Here is a 26357-nt window from a genome sequence, read left to right as displayed (position 1 = left end):
GCTGTTTTAGAAAAGGTGAGCGTACCCTGCCCAACTAATGTTCAATTTTCAAATGTGGTTATCCAAACGGTTGAAACGCAACGTACATATCAATTCTCTCTCACCGCTCTATTTGGAAAAGCTTTGCTAAGTGTGTATGCTATAAACTATATTATCCCACACAGAGTTAGATACTTCTGATCTGGACGCCGCTGTACATGTTCATTTTCCTGTTATAGATTATCAGCTTGGATCCCTCTTACCCCATGCAGAGAATGGACCATTCCTCCTATTCACTGACAGCAATATTTACAGAGGTCTGTCCGAAATGTGGCAGCGGCCGACGCTATCGTGCGACAGTCTCAGTCCCCTAACACTGACACGTGGTTTTGGACGAGGCTTCTATCAAGCCTCCACGGATTGATTCCCTGGAACTATCGTTGTTAGAGAAAGCTACGAGAGCGATAGTAAGCGGTGACAGCACTCTGTGACACTGTGAAAGAAAGTAAGAAAGTGTGTTTTCAAATCATTACTGACAACATAAATCACACTTTTATTCGTATAAAAAACGTTCACATTTAAAAAAGCAACATCATTTCTTCAGGACGCATGCAAGTATATTAAGTCACAGGACACAGGACTATATCTTATTACATTTTTCTGGTTGTTATGCGAGCCTCCGAGGAAGTAAAGGATTCGCTATCACGGAGCTGAAGATCAGGACTTCTCTTGTGAAACTTGTGATGATAATCCAGCATCATGCGTGACTGGTGCCTGACATGGTTTATTTGCCTTGCACTGACTTCCCTAGGTAAGTGATGTTTTTGTTTTTTCTGAGATTTGAAATAACCTCGGACCTCGGTGTTGTACCCATGTATAAAGCGAACCCGGGTCATCGGTTGACTAACATAACCAACCTCCCTTTTCAGTAATGTGTGCAATGTTTTATGAACTTCATATGCATATGCGCACTGTTTAAGTGTTTGATATACCAGTACTGGGAAATAGGTCTTTGAGGTCATAGTTAATCATTATTTATTCTCTACGTTGCTTACTAGTGTCAGTGTTAATGTGTCATGTGAAACGGGGTTTAACGTTGCGTTTGAGATTATTTCACTTATATAGCTACGTGCATACACGTGTGGCTGTAGCTTTTTTCAAACGATGTAAGCTCTTGGCTACCCCAAACATACTTAAAAATTATAGATGGTTTGCCCACAGCCCTCAAATATGTATTTTTTATTATTCATATATGTTTAATTTGATCTTATGTTTCTTTACACGAAAAATCTTAAGCTTGGTACTTTATTACACGATACGTGTCCGAACTTTTAAATATATTTCCAAGATAAGTCATAGCAACATCTACTAATGTACTGTGTGATCTCTGGAATTTGCTTTAGTAAGTATCCAACTAATATATTAGTGCACATAAAGGCTGTCTGCTCCTCGAAAGGATTTTCACCACTAAATATAGATAGGCACATACGACGATCGCAGACAGAACCATTTTAGTTAAAATTAGTATGTGGTACCATGAGTGAAAGTAACGTCCATCTGAGGCCACTGCTATAGACATCAATCATTCCTCGCGGTCGGCAGTGGCCCAGATAACGGCTATTACAGTGTAATATTCACAGTCCAGTTCCGCCTAATTACTACTGACAAACATGATTCTTCTGCTGTGCGTCACATGCATGGACAACATGTGGAGGGTTATACCGAATTCTTGAATTCTATGTGAACCATTTTAGCTGCTTCTACATGGGATGCCCTATGTTCATTCGTGGAGTCGATCCTAAATTGTGTCAGAATCCACTGACGTCAGTTCGAATCCCAGACTTGCGCCGATTACGACCTTGCTCATGGGCTCATGTTAAACGTATGGGATTTTATCGAAAAATAGACATTGCTTGAAAACATACATCTACTTCCGACTGTTTAAAACAAATTATCTGCCACCAAAAATACATTTTGGCAAGGTGCAAGGTGTAATTCTAAAAATCTATTTAGGTTTTTACTTTTAAATTAAACAAACTCTAGTTTTGCATGGAAGCTGAAAATGTATCTAGTCTCCATACAAAACCCCAATGAATAATAACCCTTTTTGCTATTATTTATGGTATAGACTTTTATGTCATGCTGCTTATTCAGTTTATTTTCATACAAGGTAATTAAATACATGGACCCGTGAAGATTCCGGGGTTGAATAGGTCTTCAGCAACCCATGCTTGCCGTAAAAGGTGACTATGCTTGTCGTAAAAGGCGACTAACGGGATCGGGTTGTCAGGCTCGCTGACTTGGTTGATGCATGTCATCAATCCCAATTGCGGGGATTGATACTCATGATATTAATCACTGGATAGTCTGGTTTAGACTCGATTATTTACTGACCGCCGTCCGTTAGCTGGAATATTGCTGAATGCGGCGTTAAACAACAAGCCAACCAACCAACCAACCAACATGGCTCCATGTTTACATTACATTTACATATGTTTTACATCACCGAAATCAAATGTTGATTTTTACTATGCGGCTGAAAACTACCTTTTAACACAATACCAGTAAGATAATACTTAGCTATACAGACTAGCTTGGACATTTGTGAAACTATTTCATCCAGGAATGCAAACGAATTACCATTCCGACATTGTTACTAATATTATGTAATGCGTAACAGTGAGTGAGTGAGTGAGTGAGCTTTTAGCAATATTGCAGCAATATCACGGCGGGGGACACCAGAAATGGGCTTCACACATTGTACCCATGTGGGGAATCGAACCCAGGTCTTCGGCGTGACGAGCGAACGCTTTAACCACTAGGCTACCCGACCGCCCCTATAATGCGTTACAGTTTTAGTTTTAGTTTTTACTGATTGATCAGTCTTCTGTGTAGACAAGGAAACACGTGCCAAGACTGACCAAGGCAGCTTGATGGGTATTTCTTCATATATAACGTAACGAACATTTGAATTTGAAAGTTTAAAGAAAATAAATAATAGTGATTCTAGTATACTGAAACCTTTAGAAAGCCTTTTAGTCACATTTCCGACCCAAGTAAACAACGAGTAAATGTTAAGGCTGCAAAAAAGGAAAACAGTCTCCTTTGGGATAGAACAGGTCCTCTGCAACTATGCATGTCACATAAAGCGACAAAATCGACTTGGTTTCCCAACGACGTGAGGCAATACTTATAATGTCAGTCACAGGTTCGTCTGGTCCAGACTCGATTATTTACTGGTCGTCGTCATGACGCTTGAATACTGTTCAGTGCAGCGTTCAACGACAGACAAATAAACGCAGTGACACCTCATTGAGCCTCTGATCTGTTTGTTTGTTCTTTGTTTTTTTTACGCCGCACTCAGCAATATTCCAGCTATATGACGGCGGTCTGTAAATTATCGAGTCTGGACCAGGCAATCCGGTGATTAATATCATGACCATCGATCCGCGCAATTGGGATCGATGACATACATCAACCAAGTCAGCGAGCCTGACCACCCGATCCCGTTAGTCGCCTTTTACGACAAGCATAGTCACCTTTTACGGCAAGCATAGTCACCTTTTACGGCAAGCATAGTCACCTTTTACGGCAAGCATAGTCGCCTTTTACGACAAGCATAGTCGCCTTTTACGACAAGCATAGTCGCCTTTTACGGCAAGCACAGTCGCCTTTTACGGCAAGCATGAGAGACTCATGACCTTGACCTTAACATTAAATAATGATCACCTACATGACGAATTGAACTCTCTTGTTGCAAGGCAAGCAATGTTATTGATTGGAAGCAACTCAATCCATACATTAATCCACTTGTGCAACATTGGTATCACGCTCTCACACTCTCCAGCGTTCCTATAATAAGATCACATTGTTGGACGCAATGTCCGTTTAATGAACGTCATTTAAGAAGCATTATCCGTCTATACGTATGTACCACTACGACAAGGTGTAACACTGCACTGCTCTTCTACCCTGTAGGGATTGAATAGAAACTAATGAGTTTAAAAATAGCACCATCTTGACAGAAATGTGCATTGGGACTATCGACTTGTTCTCGTGAACTCATTGTTATGTCATGATGCAACAGCTTCTGGACCACAAATGAGACAATCTGTTAGACAAGAGAGAACTGATATGAAGTTTGTATCAACGTATGTTACAATCATGAAGCATGTGAGTGGTGAAATAGGGTTTAACGTCGCATTCCATATTTTCGCACTCATATAGAATACATACAGAGACAGGAATGACAGCAACATGTGCCATTTTTAAGTCTTCTGTTATAACGCGGCCTGCCGCGATCTAAACACCAACCTTCCGCTCTCCAGGCAGACGCTTTATCCACTAGACCCCGGAGGCTATCTCTGAGTCAGGCGTATGACCGGACGTATGCGACCACGATACATGTATCACTCATACTTGAGTTAGTGTACTTGGTTTAACGCCAGTTTGAATAATATTCTTTTAGTCATGTCATGATGATTAACGCCGCAATTGCCCATCTGTACCTATAACATCTGTAAATAGTCAAGTCCAGGCAAACGAGTGGTTGATGAGCATGATGAACACTGTTGTCGAACAACAAAAGACCATAACCCACAGAGCCTGACCACCGAACCCTATTTTAGTGAGGTGAAGTCGGATGGGGTTTAAAATTGCGTCCAAGATTATTGCACTTGTATAGCGACGTGCATGCACGTGTGTGTGTGTGGCTGCTTGTACTAGTCCGGACTGATGCCGATTTATTGTGCTAGCCCACTGAGATACCATGCCGCAGTTTAACATGAATACCCCACTCAGACACAGTATACTGACTCCGAGCCTACCAGTCCTTGTTTTAACCCTTAATGCCGAGCGCCAGACAGGGTAACAACAAGTACCATCTTTTAACGTCTTTTGGTATGACGCGGCCGGTGATCGAATCCTGGACTGTCCGCTCTCCGGTGGACGTTCTACCACTAGATCATGGAGGCGGTCCATATTTCAGTACGTTTTTACGATAACCATGAGTTATCGGGGTCATACTTCGACTCGGAATCCCAACAAGGATTGTCATCTTAATGTGAGACGAAGCCCCAAAGTAACATGCGTAAACATGTACTATAGCTACATGAACTGTAGTTTGCAAACTCACAAGCAGTTGTATGGTGTGAATAGAACCGTAGTCAATGGGAATCCAACCATGATAGCGGATCCTTACACAACCCTGAAAAACTGTTTCGGCACCATGGATATGGCCACATGTGTACACTGCTGTAGGGATCATATGGCCACATGTGTACACTGCTGTAGGGATCATATGGCTACATGTGTACGCTGCTGTAGGGATCATATGGCCACATGTGTACACTGCTGTAGGGATCATATGGCCACATGTGTACACTGTTGTAGGGATCATATGGCTACATGTGAACGCTGCTGTAGGGATCATATGGCCACATGTGTACGCTGCTGTAGGGATCATATGGCCACATGTGTACGCTGCTGTAGGGATCATATGGCTACATGTGTACACTGCTGTAGGGATCATATGGCCACATGTATATGCTGCTGTAGGGATCATATGGCCACATGTGTACGCTACTGTAGGGATCATATGGCCACATGTGTACACTGCTGTAGGGATCATATGGCCACATGTGTACACTGCTGTAGGCAGCAAACGCAGAACATCTACAATGTATTAGTGACTGATCAATACTTGGATATAACCACGTTGGCATGGGGTTCTTAAGCTTCTGCTGTCATTTCGACCCAGTAGTAATAACAATGTGGCGATATCGTTGATAACTATAGGGACATATGAGGAGGATGGGTGGTCACAATAGCAGCTACCTTTTGACCGTCTCTTATGTTGCCTGTGGGGGAGATCGATCAAATGTTGTAACTACAAGCCATATATTCACTGAACAAGACCATATATGCGAATAAGACCACATGTGCATATATGAACCGTGAAGGTTCGGGGTAGAATAGGTTTTCAGCAACCCATGCTTGCCATTTAAGGCGACTATGCTTGTCGTAAGAGGCGACTAACCGGATCGGGTTGTCAGGTTCGCTGACTTGGTTGATGCGTGTCATAGTATCCCAATTACGTGGATCGATGTTCAAAATGTCAGTCACTGGATTGTCTGGTCCAAACTTATTTATGTACATACCGCCGTCATTAAACAACAAACGAACAACATGTACATATAAAGATGGTCATGGTCAAATGTCATTTCCTGGTGTGTTTCCCATGTCTCAGGATGATCTCCTGGCGTATATGTAGTGCACACAGGATTAGGTTCTAAATAAATAAAAGCGACACAACCCTGTCCATATTCATAAGAAAGCAGAATCGATTGTACGATTCCGACTATATCATGAGCATGTGTTTATGACTCACTATCAAAAAGTGATGATACCAGGGATTCGCGAAAATGTGAACTTATAAAGCCCCACCGGTTGCTCCCGTCACAAACACATACAAAGGCAAGTCAATTGTTCACCTGAAAATAACACGGGAAAATATGGCAAAAGTCCAAATAGGCAACTGCATCGGACATTATATTTGTCACCGATGCGTCAAATTTGGAAATGTCCTCCAAGAAAACCATAAAACTGTTTGAAATCTTTACTGGTGCCCTGGGTGATGTAACCCTTATCAAACAACGTTTGAGCAATCTTGTGGAATGTGGGATCAAGGGCGGAGACTGCAGGAATATTTCCCGACACACATATATAACATCTTTGTTACATTGCTGATCTGTTCCTTAACACTACTGAATCCTAATTTCTGGTTGGATTGGCAAACCTAAAACAAGGGAATCTGGCCAAGCGTAACTTCATGTATACAACAGATTTACCCACCCGAAGCAGAACAAAAGGTGCCCAGTGAAATTGCATCAACTGTTTCTTATTTTGATCTATGCATAAAGAGAAAGAGTGACAAGACTGTGTGATGACTTCATTGCGTAAACGCGTTTCCTTACTTATAAGCAGCAGAATCTCCGCGCTTATCTCTGCACATAGCACACGTAATTCAATATTGACATATCTTTTTAGTTTCAACAAAATCATCAAATGCGTCATCAGGCGACAAGCGTTTGGTTTTTATGTAAATTGTGAGTGGCGGGAGCTACCTGGAGGGCAGGACATGTTTACCCTTTTCAAGAACACCTGGTTTTATCACTGATTTTAGTGATCCACTCATATAATTTTCACAGCTATTTTGCCTTATACGCCAAGTGGATAAAGTGATAAACATGTTAAAAGTTTGTAATCTTATACGTTTCTCTTCAAGGAATAAGCGCAACGGTAAAATGGTATATTTATTTGGCCATGTGTCCCGAACTTATTCGCTCAGTGAATAAAAGATAAAATGTTAATTCACATCATTCCACAAAGATTTGTTTTATTAATATGATATCCATACTCGTGGCATCTTTAAACGAGTCAGCTGTGTCACCTACTATGTCTGATTGCGTCGTACATATATTTATGACTTAACATTCAATAATGCGCGTCACCTCTCGTTTCATCAGAATAGAAATAACCTACCGTGCTTTCAGTGAAAAGGTTTCGAACCTAGATTCGATACCTGTAAATTACATTCGAAACCCATACAGGTTGGAATCACATTTTGAAACTTCTAAATTTGAAAACATATACTTAGTTTATCTGCATGACACAATAACAGTTGTATTGTAAGTTTTTTTGTCTGTTGTTTAACGCCGCACTTAACTTATTACAACCTGAAGGTTTGGTGTCTCGGTAAATGTTTATTTGTTTGATGTAACAGCAGACGCCACAACCACAGCACTGATGTTATTGCAGAACATTCAGTCAATTTCAATTTGTTTTTATTTATTTCTTTGTTGTTCAACGCCACACCCACCAATAGTCCAGCTATATGACGGAGGTCAGTAAAGGATCGAGTCTGGACCAGACAATCCTGTGAACGACATCATAAGCATCGATCTACGTAATTAGGATACGATGACATGCATCAACCAAATGAGCGAGCCTGACCACCTGATCCCTTAAGTCGCTTCCTAAGACAAGCATTGTCGCTTCTCACAGCAAGCATGGGTTGCTAAGGACCTATTCTCTACATGGATCTTCACGGAGATCTGTGGAGATCGGTTTGAATTCAAGACTATTCAAACCGACATCCAAGGAAGCAAACAGAAGCGAGCTTTCTCATTTGTACACACCACTGTTATGACATTTCAAGGTTCTACAGAACTGGAAGTCTTAGCATTGTGGCGCAGTAAACAAGACGCCACAGTACACGATAGTTGCTTGGTTGGTTGGTTGTTTAACGCCGCACTCGGCAATATTCCAGCTATATGACGGCGGTCTGTAAATAATCGAGTCTAAACCAGACAATCCAGTGATTGATATCATGAGCATCGATCCATCCAATTGGGATCGATGACATGCATCAACCAAGTCAGCGAGTCTGACCACCCGATCCCGTTAGTCGCCTTTTACGGCAAGCATGGGTTGCTGAAGACTTATTATACCCCGGAATCTTCACGGGTCCAGGACGGGTCCAGCGCCAAAAGTCATCCCGTCATGATGTTCCTGGATATTACAATACGCTCCCTGAGTATTTGTTCGTTTTCTGCCTGAAATGTATTCCATACCTGTAAATAATGTAGGAACAACACGTTGTTAGCAACGTTAATGAAGTAAGATCTTTTTTTGAAATTTCCAAATGAACGGAAATTTCTGATAAATAATTTCTTTCGGGGTAAGCAAAATCATGGTCAAAGGGGATTCAGTATCGCTGGCAGAATCATCAGAATGCAGGATTCTAAAAGGTCATGGTAGAGTTACACATTCGTAATACAACGTTGATTTTTTGTGCGATTTATCCTGATGTATATATTTTAGCCGACGTCTTTGCTAGAATTGCCCTTTTCCCATATGAAATAGAACTTTATGAGTGCCTACCTGGGTAATGTGATATTTCAACCTTTACAATTATTTGTTGGGGATTACTGTTGACGCCTTTGTACATTGTGTGATATTTTAAAGACTGTCGTGACATTTAGAGAAAGCAAAAGGCTTACTCAATCATAAAACCCTGAAGTCCCCATGCACTATGCACCACAGCACGAAAAGGAGTGGTTTTCGTCGGACGGATTTGAGGCGTATACCACCGATGTGGCCCAAAATACATCCGGGCATCCGTACTCAAGATACTATATCCGTGATTGCAAATATCAAGCATTATAGAATCCGGGTATACTATTGTGGATACACCACAAGGAAAGGCCCATTTTTTTACGTTTGGTACAGTGTTGGCATTAATGTAAATGCATATATATTTCTCAATATTCCCAATAATTTGGTTATGTTCACAAACGTGTCTACTTAAGAAATACAAGGGAATGTTGCAGAAAGTAACATCAGTATCCATACCCGTTCATCATCATCATCATCATCATCATCATCTTTTATGCAGCATAGATGTAGGCCATCGGCACATACGCTTACGTTACAATGCAACCAACTTGCAGCCTTTGAACTACCTGTTAACACTATTGTTTCCTGATCCTGGCAGGTGCGTTATATCATATATGTCGGGGTTAGTGACACGAAACCAAATTAATTATATCTACGTGTGTGCACATACCATATACAATAAATTGAAACTCAACCAAACCGTATAAAGTACATCGGAAATATAAGGACATGTAACTCATTCAGTGCATGCATTTGGTATCTCTGTAGACTCGTGAAGTTTGGAACAAGAAAACATCGTTATCACTATCCCCCGCTACGGGGAACATTAGAACATTTGTTCCTTCATTAAAGGACTTTGGTTAATCCCAATGCCAATTTTCTAAACGCATACGCTGCAAACAGGATGAACAAATACAGTGAGAAAGACAGAATGAAACCAAAAAGAAAGAACGAATCAATGTTTGCAACTCAGTCTTGAAAAGTATATCTTTAATATTTAGACGAGCATGCAAACTTCCATTCATGTAACTTCAGAAGTTAGAGAAAGCGTGTCCCTATGGCAGCCACTATGCACAACGTAAACTAAATTATATTTACGGCACCAGTGTTTTAGCTTGGTCTAGGCATGTATCTCTTATATGCATGCAAACTTTCATGTAACTTCAGGGTTTTCTCGGAGCACTTGTCCCCTTTGAACATACTATGCACAAGGTTGCAAAGCACGTAACAAGGGCCATAACTCTGTACAATATGAATTTAGGACACGCGTTTCAAGTCATAACCAGTAATATCAGTGTGTAAAATTTCATTTCTCTAACTTAAATAGATTTTGAGGAAATTTGTTCTCTTTGAGAAGCGGACGGACGGACGGACGGACGGACTCCGTTCCTATATCCCCCGCCGCACTTCGAGGCGGACAATATGCAGTGGCATTCTGGATTTCAGTGATCCCGCCCAATATATTTACAGACCGACCCCCAAATCGTCATGTAATCTTACGTTCGCCAGGACTCTTCAAGACACGTACATGACTATCCAGAAAATGCAGCGTGAATTTCGACTCATCTGATAACATTTCACGAGTTTCCACCGGTTTCCTCGCTCTGCATTCCAATGGCATCTGGCCAGAAGATGTCGCATGTTGATGGTGCTACAACAAGTGGTCGCCTTGCATGCAGATTAGCTGCATGCATAGGACTTCTAATCGTCTGGGACCCGTCCCACAAAGCGATCTAAGCGAAAAGACGATGTTAACTCCTGTGCGGGGCCGATTTTGTGTCTGCAGAAACCTGTTCCAAAGTCTGTTCCAAATCACAGACTGAGACACATTGAACGTAATGAGTACCTCTCGCTGAGTTCACACACTGTAGACTTCGTAGTGGGGGAGGACATTGATACCTAGTACTATAGATACTAAGCTGCAAGTGGTCATGTGAAAGATAAACTTTAAGGTCGTTTGTAACATTAAAACAAGTGACCCAACAATATTATGAGGTAAGCGTTTTACGTTTAATGCCACCAAGAACACGAAGGTTTTATATAAAGTACTTATTTTTTTAACAAATCCATTGTATTCCAAGATAACATTCATGTCAACCTTTAAGCACCATAATAATATGCTCCGTGAAGATCCGGGGTAGAATAGCTCTTCAGCAAACCATGCTTGCCGTAAAAGACTACTATGCTTGTCGTTAGAGGCGACCAACGAGATCGGGTGGTTAGGCTCGCTGACTTGGTTGATGCATGTCATCGATCCCAATTGCGTGGATCGATACTCATGATATCAGTCACTGGATTGTCTGGTCCAGACTCGATTATTTACAGACCGCCGTCATATAGCTGGAATATTGCTGAGTGCGGCGTAAAACAACAAACTAACCAACCAACCAACCATAATGGTATGCTCAGTGAGAGATGCAATAAGAGTTGAGTTCATTTTGCAATGTCCGGGCAGAAGATGTAGGGTAGAACAATGCAGCCTATCAGACAGGTACCCGACCTACCATACTGTATGTCGGTTCACCTAACAATGGTTGTATTACCCCTGCAAAATTTAATGATCAAATAATGCATACTATTGAAAAGTAAAGTCAAATCAAATGAGACAATTGTGAATGGAGTATCTACTGTGCAGTGTTATTCACATTAGAAAGCCTTGAAGCACTTGCGCATTTGAGCTAATGATACTTGTTTCAAGTTGTGATTTATGTGTAGGGGAGATGGGTAGACGTTATATGTTTTGAAACGTTCGTTTTTGTTTGTTGTTTAACGCCACACTCAGCAATAGTCTATCCATATGACGGCGGTCTGTAAATAATAAGAGTCTGGACTAATTTGTAATTGTACCAGTGCAATTTTAATACACCTTTGTTATTTATAATCTCTTATCTCACATACATGCAGCTTCAAAGTGAACATTATTAGAACTGATGTATATCTCAACTACTGATCGACTTGGACTATATATCAATATGTACACATTTCGAGGTTGAAACAAAAGACGCCAAAAGGGAATTTCCATGGCAATTAGGATGAATTAAGAAAAAACAATCACATGTGGTGGTCATAACTCACTTTTTAAAAAACACCAGATGATGATGTCTGATAACAACGATTCTGAACGCTTCCATAGCACTTCGGTAAAGGCACCACCGTCAAGTGAAGTTTGTACAAACAGCCTGGTTCTTCCAGATAATTACTGTACAAACAGTATTTCATTTATTGTATAAACATGATGACCATCTACCACCTACATCCCTTCATGCCGTGATGTAACTGAATCATTGTCCAAAGCAGCGTTTAACCCAACTCACTCAGACAAAATACCCTTCACCAAAACATCCCTTTGTAGATCCTAGAAATCAAGATAGGCAGGCCAACTATAATACATTTTTGTGTACTGTGTCTCGCTCAGGAATAGTTCTCACGAATCGACAAATGTAGTATGACGTCTGTTAAAGATGTGTTTGCGTATCTTTAAAATAATGTTCAGATCAACTTCCTTGTTGCCCTATGCTTCATTGGCCCCCGTTCCATCTCGGCGAGTCATCTTAGAATGAAACGCTAACTAGATCAACTACATGTACATGAAATTAGTTGTCCTTCTAATGTCAGCTAGCTGAGGTCGGTTGCTCTGATCTAGTTTACGCCCATTACCGGCAAGCCATTAAGGTCACACGATGTTTTTGTGTGACATCTTTACTTGAGTTCGCCTCATTATATAGTTCTTTAACAATTTTAGCCCCGTATTTAACATCGAATGCTGAGGTTAAACCCCGGGTTATCGTTGATATCCAGGGGTTAAACCGAGTGGTGGAAGCCAATATTTTCCCTCGGTCAAAGTTACCCCTCTCACCACAAGCCTTCCATCTATTCCTACTCGTATTACATGCAGTTATCGTGAATAAATGTACATACATGGCCTTAAGGCTTAATAAGGTGCTGGCGTATACATTGAAATTAAATACAGAAGCTTACCCGAGTGTCTTTTGATATCAAATATATCAACACGAGTTGATAAAAGGGGAAAAACTCAGAGGCTTGCGATATATCCTGTGGGAGCCAGTTTTGGATGATAAATGTTGTTCACAGTCGTTTATTAATATTTGTTGTGCAATACAGGAATAAAAATTTTATGTTCAATTTTTTATGTTTGTGAAGATTATACAATAAGACCTATTTCTCCACGTGGTTTGTTGTGAGCTATGGTTTAAACTTGCTATTTGGTTCGTATGTAAGCCTTGGCCTTGCATAACGGTGGTAAATATCACGATCGCCCATGTAGTTGGAGTACGATGACACACAGTCTGCTTATGATTCACGTTACAGACGCTGAGCAACCGACCCGCACGTTCTTCAAATTGAGTGTTATCTGTGAATTACAGGGGGCATATTCTTACCTGGAAGTGCTACAGGGGAATTGAAACTTTGCAAAGGTGAACGTGCTTGTCAAGAGAAAATAAACTGTTTCACACAATGCTCAAGCGCCTACAGTACTCTCACGCTAACTACACAATCTGACTGTTTACTGTTCCATGTTCTGTCAGGTCTCCGATGAGACAGCAGTGACCAAATCAAGCCATCAACTAATGAGACCCCCGTAGCCATTCAATCGATACTGTGCAGTCTAATAATTAATTGTTTGTGTTTGCTAAGGACGAGCTAGCCACACTGCTCTGTTACTAATGACGTTCTCCTTAAATGGCAAGCGTGTATGAGAATGAGAGTGTTAAGTAAAATTGATACACGCGATTTATTTGTTTGTTTGTTTGTTGTTTAATGCGCATTATTTCCAGCTAGATGACGGCTCTATGGAAATAATATCGAGTCTGGAACAGACAATACAGGGATTGAGATAACGAGCATCGATCTGGGTAATTGGGATACGATGACATGCATCAACCAAGTCAGCGAGCCTGACCACCCGATCCCGTTAATCGCCTCTAACGACAAGCATAGTCACCTTTTAAGGGTTTATGATTTATCGCTAGCTGCTGTGAGAACCTTCTGCGCTGAGCATATGTCGGTGTTCTTTGAGTTTTGTTGTTGATATTTCGTAGTTAGTAACACTATAATAACCACAATAATATACCATCGGTGCAGCTGTAATATTTATAATCGTTAATTAATTCACCAAAGAATAAAATGAAACAAAACATTAGTCATTTAGGGTTAAAGATCATAATAGTATTGGGAATATAATGTTCCGTCGATACACATTTTTATGGACCTTTTTAGTACAGTGCATGAAGAGTTAATTACTTTTAATCGTTGACTGAGATTATTTCATAACATATGCAGCTAAAATATATTATTCCAAAATAGTGTTTTGAAAATGAAAAAAGGGGAAAAGAGACACTCGATAAAAGTTTAGGCGTATTCCCGACATCACGTGACCCGTCGTCATCGACGTCTTTGGCAATTACAGGGGATGTTCCTAGTACGACGTTATGCACTTTGTAATGGCATCGCAAGACAGTACAGTATACTCATATTTCCAAAGAGGTATCGATTTACGATCTTGATGTTACCGTTTTTTCAGCGATATTTTTTTATTCTAGCATTGTTGTATCATAAGACAGGGACAGAGTAAATACACATAGTCGATATTCAGATCTATTCGCACCACGTTTTATTCGTCAGTTTTGAGTTGTTAGGTTTTAGATTGATTCTATCATATACTTAGGCTGCATTTCAGAGGAAATCTCCCACTTGACTACCGACGCTGATCTCGCTGTACCCAAATTGTACTCATGGCAACATCATTAAATCGCCTTTTTTAGCATATAATGATCCCTGTGTTAAATAAATGTGTATACCGACATGCTTCACGCTAAACCATTTTTGTGGCGATAAAAGCGAAAAGTCAGTCCATTGTGTTTACCAAAATCATTTCTTACTGACAAAATATTTATATGGCACAAGTTAAGATCACAAGAACGAGGCCACGTTTAAGCACATTAACTAATGCAGAAATCATTGCTGTAAAAAGTAAGTTTTACTCAACATTTAAAACCTTTTTACATAAATTTATTGTGGGAATAGAGGTATTTCATGAACTTTTATCATGTTTTGGCATTGTCTGTATTTACCATTCTCCTGTAACATATTGCTGACCACACCACACCGCATTCATTCACGCGGCATCAATCGCGAATTCACAGTTGCGCGTGTCCAATTATTTCCACAAGCCCTACAAGATGATATCTCGTTCTCTATCGTTTGTTCTTGTTTAACGTCCCAGTCAGCAAAGTTAAAGACACATCACTGCGGCTGTTAAACAACTGAGTCTAAAACAGATAGAAGACGAGACAAGAAAAGAATAGATTAAAAGAGACTTGGGCACTCAGGCGCCTCGTATTTTACAAACCACTGGTTGATATTTTGAATTACATGCCTACCATATGAATATTAGCGTTGTCACCATGAAGCCATTCCAACCAACACCTCCCTCACGATGTCAAATCCTCCAATAGATAATGATTGAGGTCAACGTTGCCCCTAAATGTTATTGAATATATGTGGCCGTGGACGAGTTAGAACACACATATCGTTTGTTTGTTTGGTGTTTAACGCCCCACTCATCAATATTCCAGCTTTTTCACGACGGCCTGTAAATATTAAGAGTCTTGACCCGGATTCTCACGGGTTGTCCAAATTGTTCGCCTCTTACGACCAGCAGTGGGGTGCTTGGGACACTTGTCCTAATCATATGGAAACAATCTATCTTACCTTAATCTTTCAAAACAGTATCTGATTACAGCTTTAAATGCATTGCGTTTTCCGCAGACACAAAATCCAATGATTGTAGCAAACAATACATATTCTTCATTTGATGTATGATCATGTGGCGTCTGCAATAAATCTCCTAATGTTTTAAGAACAGTCACGCGGCATTAATGGTACCCTGATATAGCCTTCCTGTCTTATGCTTTGATGATAATGAATTCATTTCCAGGTGTATTTTAGCTGGTCTGCGAGTCTGTGAATGATGCTCGTTACCAGCATACAAACAGCTGCGATGAAGTAGCTCAAAATGAACAGTACACGAGAAACCGATACTGTCTAGCCATTGCATTGAGCTAATGTTGTGTCACGCCGCACTCAGCGGTATTACAGTTACATAACGTCGACCTGTAAATAATCATGTCTGGCCAAGGCAAACTAGTAACCGAAATGGTTTTACGCCGCTTCTAGTAATTCTCCATCAAAATCACGGCGGGGGGCACCGGAAATGGGCTTCAAACATGGAAACATCATGGACGGTCTACGGTTTTGGTGATACAATGACACGTAATCAGTTAATTCACAGCACCTATCCGACAAGCAGCATGTGTATCTGAATCACCACAAGTAGTGATGATACCAGGTGTTCGCAATAAGATGAGCGTATCCCCCCGCAGCGCATGCAGCCATCACAAACACATGCAAAGGCAAGTCCAATGTTCACATAAAAACACAACACTAGAACACATGGTACAAGTCAAAATAAGAAATTGCATCAGACATCATTTATGACACTGTTGCGTCACATTATGAATGTCCTCCACATAAGTCTTGTTAAAAGCGCTGCGGAGGCCTTGAAAGTTGTAAATATAGATAGGTATTTTATTCGGTATTTTAGGCCACACGGCCCATTGTACGTACAGTTGTCATTTTCAGTTACATTTGTTTAGTCACGTGATATACATGATATAAAAACTATCTGACAGAGAATATATGTGTCAACAATATGGCTAATGAACGTATAACAACAGAGTTCTTAGATTTTATAAGAGTGATCATTTACATCTTATTTTTATGCCTATTGTTAAACATTTGAATATACTTTTCTCTAAGATGTTCAAACTTTTCACATACTAATAAAACATGAAATTCATCCTCAATTTCTCCTTATTGGCAGTTTTTACAGATACCCATTTCAACGTCCCTTTTTTCACATCTACGTCTACAATTTACACTGAAATTGTGTAATGACACTCTGAATTTACATAATGCCCCAACCAGCGATTTACCATCTAACATACTTATATACCTCTCTGGTTCTATAGCAGACTTGACATCCTTGTAATGGCTAAGGAAACGAGAAGAAGATATACTATCGTGCCAGTTTTGCTTATATATATCCTGTAACCTTTGTTTAAAAGAGTATAGGAACAAATTTGTATCCCCTACATTTTGGGATATCCACACAAAGGAATAGCCAGTTGTAAGCCCAATCAAACAGCTCTTAAGCAAGAGCTGCATGACAATCTCTGCGTAGATAGAATGTGCACGGTTGCACATCAAAAGTTGTGAAATGTAGACATCAAAGGCTGGAGCTGCTGGCAGTTGACTATTGGAATGTTGAAGTCATCTCTCTTGTCTTGTGGATAGTTTGTTTCACTCTGAATCTGTTAGTTAATCCTATGGGTCAAATACTCTTGTCTTGGATTCAGTCAGAAGAGGAGCACAATAGGTTCCCATGTGGATGCCAACTTCTTGCCTGTATGTTATATCCCCAAATGTCACATAAATGTTATCAATGAGAAAGTCCTGCATTTCACTTATTGTTCTTTCAGTAAACTTCAGCATGCAGATAACATTTCTTTCACTTGTGACACACTGTCCTGAACCTTAGAAGAGGAAGGTGTTTGTTTGTTTGTTTGTTTGTTTAACGCCACACCCAAGCATATTCCAGCTATCTGTAAATAGCTACGATCTGTAAATAATCGAGTCTGGACCAGACAATCCAGTAATTGGTATCATGAGCATCGATCCACGCAATTGGGATACGATGACATGCATCAACCAATTCAGCAAGCCTGACCGTGTTGGAATACCGGAAACAGGTTCCAAATACTGCAAGACATTCCATTCACAAGGACGATTTCGACTAAACCATAAGCATGCGTTCATAAATCATCAGATAGTGATGATACCAGGTATTCGCAAACATGATGCGAAAAACATATGCAGACAATATAATGCATAACAATATCGACCATGATGTAGGTATGCTATTTAAGTGAGTGAGTGAATGAATGAGGTAGGTTTTGCATCGCTCTTTGCAATATTCTAGCTGTGGCTTGGAGTCGAACCCGGGTATTCGAACCGACGTTTTAACCATTTGTCTATTGCACCGCCCCTTATAGGCGGTAGAGGTATGGTTAGACATTATGCCTATGTATTAGAAAGAATATGGTTCGAACAAATAATATATGTATCTATTATTTTATTATCAGTTCGGTAATAAACGGTAATACTGCACTTATGTCTGGTCAATGCACGACAATACCATTCTTGATTAATTCTCACGAAACATAAGAACGTATTCAGATCATTTTTAATCTCACCTCTAGTACCATTTATTAGATATACGAACACGATATTGCAATCGGGCAGAAACAATGTGATCTTTGTGCTGAATGTTTCTCTAATGAAGAAATACTTCCTACTGCGACACAAAGAGTCATTTAGTGTTAAACCACATCAGTATAAACTGGAGGATATGTACCCAAAGATGAACCAATTAACAATCAACGACATGATATGTTCATAGATCTTGAAATGTCATTTTGTGACAGAAGATGATTCATCGCGAGTGGTTTTAATGTGAGAACTATCCATCATGCCTTGGTTAATCGGTATTTCACGATCCCTTGGCGCGACGAATATCGATTAATGGGACATGGTTGATATTTCTCAGATGGAAAGTACGTTTGAAATAAAACTACAACAGATAAGACGCGTTATGGTCCATACAGGGCCATGCTCTCAATTTAATGTTCCATATATTAATCAAATGATAGACGCGTGATCGGTGTATCGCCCCGACCTTTGATGTAATCTTTCACCTGATTTTGTTCAATACACTAAATGCAATTATACCGAATCTTATTATGCTGTTTCTTTATAAAATAACGAAACTACATCATTCCAAGGGAAATTATTATTTGCTTTAAGACAAGGTCACCAGGGTGATCATGGGTGGTCAGACTAGATCACTGGTTTATTTGCATTATACGCCGACGGCGTGGGGTATACTACCATCTGCATATTTGTCTGGATTATTTTTCGTGAAATAGCTCGAGTAGTGTTGACTGCATTTATAACACATTCATAAGATACGTCACTGCACTTGGTTGCCACGTTAAACCGAGAAACACATCCAACGTGACTAAAGCGGAATAGTTCACTCATTTGCATGAACCATAGTCTTGGCCAGGCAATACAACAGTTCCTTATGCTTCTCTAAAACGCCCACCAAACGGACATGTAGGTCGGTATAATGTGGGACATGCCTTTTCTTTACCATAGGGACCCTATGGCGTTGATCGATGTTTCAACCACTGGCTTACCTGGTCTATATTCAGCTGTTCGCAGACAGACGATAAATCTGTAATATTGATGACTGTGAAGGTTTTTTTGTTTTGTTTTTTCATATTTAATACTCTATTTCAGTTTCGTACATTATGAATCTTGCCATGTAACGCAACCATGAAGTTATATAGGTAATTATTTATATTTAATATATAGATAGGTTTATTTTGTTGTTTGTTTGTTGTTTAGCACCGAACGTAGTAATATTCCAGCTATATGATGGCGGTCTGTAAATAATCGAGTCTGGACCAGTGGTTGACATCATGGGCAACGATCCAAGCAATTTGGATACGATGACATGCATCCAAGTCAGCGAGCCTGACCGCCCGATCCCGTTAGTCGCCGCTTACGACAAGCATAGTCGCCATAGTAAATGGCGGACTGGGCCAGAAAATCCAGTGATCATCGACTTGTTATTGGGATACGATGACATACATTAACCAAGAACGCTAGCGACCCTGACCACCTGATCCCGTTAGTCGCCTCTGACGACTAGCAGAGTCGCAATAGTAAATGGTGGACTGGACCAGAAAATCCTGTGATTGACATCATGATCATCGACTTGTTATTGGGATACGATGACATGAATCAACCTAGAAAGCTAGCGAGCCTGACCATCTGATCCCGTTAGTCGCCTCTTTCGTCAAGCATAGTCGCCTTTTACAACAATTGCTGAAGATCAACTCTAACCCGCGTCTTAATGGGTTGGATATTCTGAATATCTCTATGACAACAAAAGCCATTGTTGCCATTGAAAGGAACACCGTCCAAGCAGATACATACTGATCAATCTTATCGACGGTATATTTCGTTCGCCTACTGGTTATATTTGAGATGACGGACCAAATGTAACTAAACAACTTTAGCCTCCAGCATGCGTTTCTGAACATTTTCCTAAATTCAGACTCATCCAACTGGGATAATTGGATGAAAAAATAATATGCAGAGAGGCAGGTTCCGCTAAGAACTCCTCCGAGAAATAATCTCAGGTGTTTTAACGACCTTTGACCAAGATTACAATCCACCACAAGAATCGTCTCAGAGAAAAAATACTCCATAAACTCTGTTATCGATAGATGTTAAGGCAGTGTGAATGTGTCCCACTTCAAAAAGTTATATTTTGACTTATAACCCGGGGAAGTCTCGTGGAAGAAAAACGACTTTTATGTCCTACCTTTGGCATCAGCTGGAAACCGAGCACAACTTCAAACAATGAATACAGGTCGAGTTGAAAATGAAGGTCAGAGGGCTACACGTAGATCAATACGTGGCTGATAAACCTCCCCATGTTAAGGTTTATTTCTGCATTCAAATATTATTTTTCAATTTTATTCAGTGAGTGAGTTCAATCTTTGCAGTTATATTGATTAAGTTATATAGATTCAAGAAGAAGTTATGGAATTAACCAAGGAAGACACACAGAGAGAGCACTGAGGGACGCCATGCACAAAATGTCCATATATGTTAGAAATAGAGGGGGGTGGGGGGGTTATCATTAATAAATGTTGACCCTAATGACCTAGAAATTTCAGTTCCACACAAGGCACTAATTACAGCGTCTAGACTTACTTTGAAAATGTCACTCTTATTTATAACATATCGCCTATAGATCTGTGCGCTATATACCAGTCGTGATTAATTGATAAAACAGATTTCATTACGTTATAGGATATCAGTAAAGAGTTTATGAATAGATCACTGAAAACTAGATGAATTGATCACTAAAAATCAGTGATGACACTGGGTGTGCGCGAAATGGGGTAAACATGTCCTTCCCTACAGGTAGCACCCGCCAATCACTAAACTTGTTTTGACGAGAATATGTGTCTTGCCTGAAGCCTGCCATGCGATGGGGGCGTGTAAGCGTGGATCTTTTTCTCATGCCGTGCTCTATATTCGTCTGAAATCTGATCCTTGTATTATATCACACTACGATATTACCCGACCTTTTAACACGAGTCTTAATCAAGTCTGCACTCTGCATTAACAATGGCATGTTTATGATAGGTATCTGAATGCTGCTTTATTAGCTCTATCGCCTCTATCGCACGGAAGAGGCAAGATGAAAATTTGGCGTTTCCGAGCAATTTCACCGAAAAGAGTATTCTGCCATCCATATCATTACCTACTTTATCAAACTGCCATACTTAACCGGAAAGCTCGTCAAATCTCAAATAAAACATATTGACGCCATTACAATTCTGCACTTTACAAATGAATATATTCAAATCCCTCGCAGAGAGCCAGACAATAATCAGCAGTACTGCGAGATATATTGAGATATCTCTCAACCAGAGATAGCGTACTTCTTTCACTAAGTCGAGGGTTAATGAATCAGTTCCTCATGACATGCGTCTCGAGCCCTACAGATATATGCTTCAGATACTCTACACAAATACTACTTGACTCTCAGGAGACCACGACACAGAGTCTTCTGACCGTTGTGCCCAGTCTGTCTTTGTTGGTTCCAGACTCATCTGCCCCACTGGATACATATAGCATCCAGTTAATTAATTGAGGGGAGCGTTTGTCCCAACTTTATTATACCCCCGACCTTAAAGGGCGGCGGGGGTATATAATTATGCCAAGGAATTCCGTCCGGCCTTCCAAGGACATTTTTTGTGCGACCTACAACTTAAAATCTACTGCATAGATTATTTTCAAACTTGGTGAACACACTTTTGATACTCATCGAAGAGATGCAGTGCAAAGTTCGATTTCAATATTTTGATTTGCTGAACATATACAGCTTACTTAGAATTTATATGCAGTGCAGACTTTCACATGTGTATTTTCTGAAATATGATGTTTTTCATGTTGTGAACAGAAATGTTTTTGCTTCCACTTTTGTGCGACATGGATTATTTTCTAAATTGCTTGTACAGTTTCTATACCAATAGGAGAGTCGCCGTACGACGCGTTGTGTAAATATATGGATTTTCTGAAACATTACAGTTATTTTACATTTTTTTACTTAATAGAATGTTTTTACTGAAAAATCTGTGCGATCTATAACTAAAAAACTACTTGATTTATTCTTTTGAAATTTAGGGAACAGTTTCCATACTAATAGCAGAAGTGCAGTGCAAAGTTTAATTCTGAAAAAAGTTTGAATATTTGTGACTTAAACAACCACTTCATGGATTATTTTCCTATTGGGAATACAGCTTTTTTCACTATTAGGAGAGATGCATTGCAAAGTTCTATGCCCTTAAGTGGATTTTCTGAGAAAATTTTGCCTTTTTATGTTTGGAGCTAAGAAATATGTTTAAATCGAAGGCGGGGGTATCAGTGAGCCCTGCTCACTTTTTGCCTATATTCGTCAAGCTTTGACTCAACAGGACGCGCAGGACAATGGAGAGCTCCTTATGTAGGCTTATTGTGCTATTGGATTTAGTACCTTTTAGAGATGATCTGGTGAGGCCCTGTTCACGTCATGCCTTACCCGCTCATGTCACTGCACGAGACTGTTGTTTGTTCCCTTGAAATACGCCTTGAGAACGTGTCTTCCATCCTCGATTATCCAGTGTATTATGTCTCAATTCTAAACTGATAAACACCCTTGACCCATTTACTACCATGGCGAATGGGCCCATGGTATTATAATTATCGAATGGAGACCTAGTACACTGGATACACGATGGTGCATGTTATGGTAGGGGAGACACGCGTTTAGCTTCTGGTCTTACATTTTCAATCAACAAAGATCGATGATGTGTCCGAGTCGGTCGTAATTCCTACAATACTTGACACAGAGGCTGTCCGTTGTGGCAACCCTTGTACTAGCGAATAATATGCCGGGGAGATTCAGGCCTAAACACAGTCCTTTCACTATGTAACTTTGGAGTCGCACTTTCAATAAACACTCAATTCAGGTGAGTTGCACGGTTCAAATGGCTCCGGAGAACGTGATGACCATTGTCATTACCAATGAAAGAAAAAGAAAAAAGTGAGTGTTTTAGGTTTTACGCCATTTTAGCAATATTCCAACCATGACACAACGAATGACCTTCATACATTCAATCCGTGTATAGATTCAATATCTTCGACGATAAGAGATAAATAACACTTTAACCACTGGACTACCTCACTGCCCCTTTGAAAGGGACAGACGCATAACTCTAAATAATATTATTGTAGACATTCACATTAAATACAATGTATTTGATCGTGTTGCCTCAGCATAACCCCATCCAGAAAGTGGTTCATTTCTAACTAATGAAATATACAAGCTTCATTAATAACCAGTAACTCTGTCCGCAGACCTTACACTATGTCAATTGGATAACAATAGACACTGCCAATTCCGAACTTGTACGACTTCCGGTTTCGCATCCCAGATCAGGATATGCTTCTCCGGAGCCATTTGAACCGGTTTAGGAGCAAGACAACCTGTGGTGGACATTTCAAATGTATTTTATAACCAAGAATAATCCTCTTGAGGGAAATAAGAAGATCCTCTTTGTCTAGTTAGACTTTGCGTCTTGGCTAAATTGCCTATAAATCAGCGCTGGATTTCTTAAGTTGGGTCGCCTTCACTAGGGTCATGTTTTGAACAAATGAATTCGATTAGCCAGGCTATGGAAGGGTGACCTTGCCAAGTCCCTTCACTCAGTGTATTTATTCGCTCGGGAGATCAAGTGTTTCTGAGTGCGCTTGTCTGGCGGGAAATAATTTGCTATTTACGTCTTGAGCAGTATATTGTGTCCTTGTGTCTTGGGGGTAATTTAGTTGCACACTTGGCGTTAGTGAAATTTAATCATCTTATTTGATGTGTTATTATGACAAGACTGCAATAATCACTCTTTCTCTATAAAAAAAAACAACTTCAAGAACATAAACATTATATTGTTCAAGATATTACCAACAAATGTAAATCATTTCGTAAAATTAACATTAAAAATAAACCTCGCAGTATTATTACATGTACGTTTTAACTAGGTTCCAAGTGTCATTAGAAATCGTTCCTTATTTTGTATTCCATTATAGATCAAATGTTATAAACATCAATATTCTTATTCTGCTGACAGCATAATTTTAATATTATACATGACCAACTGGCTTTTAACATTACAGCGGCAGCTGACATCTTATACCTGGTACGGAAAGTTCATCATGTATTGATTGTTGCAACCAGATATCACGTCGTGTAGCTTAAATCAGGCGTTTTAACGCATTTGCACACCATTATACCTGCTTACTGGGACGCCGAGATGCTCTAAGATTCATTCTTTACGTCCAGTTTGATCATGAACTTATTGTGTGCATTATATTTAACCAGAAAATGCCTAGAAACATTCTATTGAGGAGCCATCAACTTCCTCTGGGTTCACTCTGTGGAGCTATCCTCAAAGTGAATAGCGCTGGCGGGCACGATGACAGGGTAATAGCAGCACTGTATGCAGGGATGTGGTTCCAAATGTTTTAGAAGGTGAATATGCAGGATCTCTCTCAAAGCAACCTAGAAATCTCTTATGAAAGACCTTTACGGCAAATTATGTCCATGGTCTCAAATAACTGCATAGTGGACTTTGCTGTCATAAAATTTGGAAGAACACTGGTTAAAAAACCTACAATTTATCCCCAGACAAAACTCTTTTACTACAAATACGAGAGGTTGTGAGGGGGATTTTGAAGCTATAATTAGCTTCCTCGACAGCACACACGGAAATTGAACATTATGCTCGCTGAGCCCTCGGCAATCTAGAAAATAGAAGTGAGAAACATTGGGGTGGAGCGAGCGTAACGAAATGGTAGCCCACGGCTATGTCCTTGCATGAAAGATTGATCCGACCTTTTGCAGAAGATTACATCTTGCAAAACCTTCATATGAAGGACAGGCTCTGTTTGCGTGTGAGGAATCTGTTTTGTAGAAATTAGAAGCTCCATATTCATGGTTGATATGGAATCGGACTGATTGTGAAATTCAATGATAAAATTATGGTAATGTTCTTAGAGCATATGTTTTTACAAATGAATCACGATTGAATTGGTTTTCTGAATGTTATGAATTTTATTGGAAGAGCAGGTTCAGTATATTCAATCCTGAGCGGTACACAGTAATATTTCACGTTGACGTCTTGAGGACACCATAAGTCCCCAAATACTAACGTGTATGTATTAAGACGGTATAAATGTCTTGCTGAAAGACGCAGTTTTCACGGCTAGCTGTACATGTAAATAATGTAGATAGGATCAACCAATTCAGCGAGCCTGAACCTTCTCTCCAATTTATCGCCTCTCACGGCGAGAAAACATTACTGGGGATAAATCCAAATCCGGAATCCCGTCAGTGCCGATCATGTATAGGTACTTATATTCACAGGACATTACATGCTGAGTGTTATATTCACGAAGCTTTTATCAGAGGTTTGGTCAATCCCAGTAAACGTGTAGAAAATAATTCCGCGTCAGAATACGTCCACAGTTCCTCAAGGCCGACTGCAATGGGGATCAGGTAATCGGGGAGTGAGTGTTGTTTTTCTCCGCGGTCAGTATTATTCCAGCTGTCACGGCGTTCTGTAAACAAGAGATTAACCAGTCATGATTAGCCATCAAAACAGGTTCCATTTGGCGTAAAGGGTAAACTAGCTGTGAAGACTGTATGAATGGACCAATGAAAGTCAGTGATAACACTAGGTGCTTCATGTAACTCCCACCATTAACACAATTTGCATCAAAAGTGAATATTTATTCCCTGCCTGACGTAAGTAAACGGTTCTTGAGCAAACAGAGCAGAGTCTGATGTTATTGTCAGCGTTCCATGCCGACTCGATCCACTCTCGTCGACGCTCACAAGTAGCAATAAAGAGCTGGGGATAACGTTTGAAACTCGGAATCCACATGGTGGTTCTGTAACTCGGCTGAAGACGTTTATGCTGTCAGTCACTGGTTTGCCTTGTATAGACTCTACTTTTCTAAAAGTTGTGTGACATTGCAAGAATAGTGATCACACTATGACGTTAAACATTCACTCATAGGACCATTAACAAATATTTACTAACCTTTTCGCGAACAACTGGTTTAATTACTATTTGATAGTGATTCATAAACACATG

General features: G+C 40.0%; 1 protein-coding gene across 1 annotated transcript in view; it reads left to right on the top strand.

The window, feature by feature from the left end:
- The first annotated feature begins 344 nt into the window (after window positions 1-344).
- The window catches only part of LOC139461848 (uncharacterized), a 97525-nt gene continuing 71512 nt past the window's right edge, over window positions 345-26357 (top strand). The window contains exon 1 of the mRNA XM_071243325.1: window positions 345-790. Coding sequence (XP_071099426.1) covers window positions 739-790 — 52 coding nt within the window. The 5' untranslated portion in view covers window positions 345-738. The remainder of the gene's footprint in view (window positions 791-26357) is intronic.

Source organism: Haliotis cracherodii, unplaced genomic scaffold (genome assembly GCF_022045235.1).
Source record: "Haliotis cracherodii isolate W230 unplaced genomic scaffold, xgHalCrac1.p SCAF_15, whole genome shotgun sequence".
In the NCBI taxonomy this organism is placed as follows: Eukaryota; Metazoa; Mollusca; class Gastropoda; order Lepetellida; family Haliotidae; genus Haliotis; species Haliotis cracherodii.
Note: the sequence above shows the minus strand (reverse complement) of the source record. Positions and strands in the feature narration are given on the sequence as shown.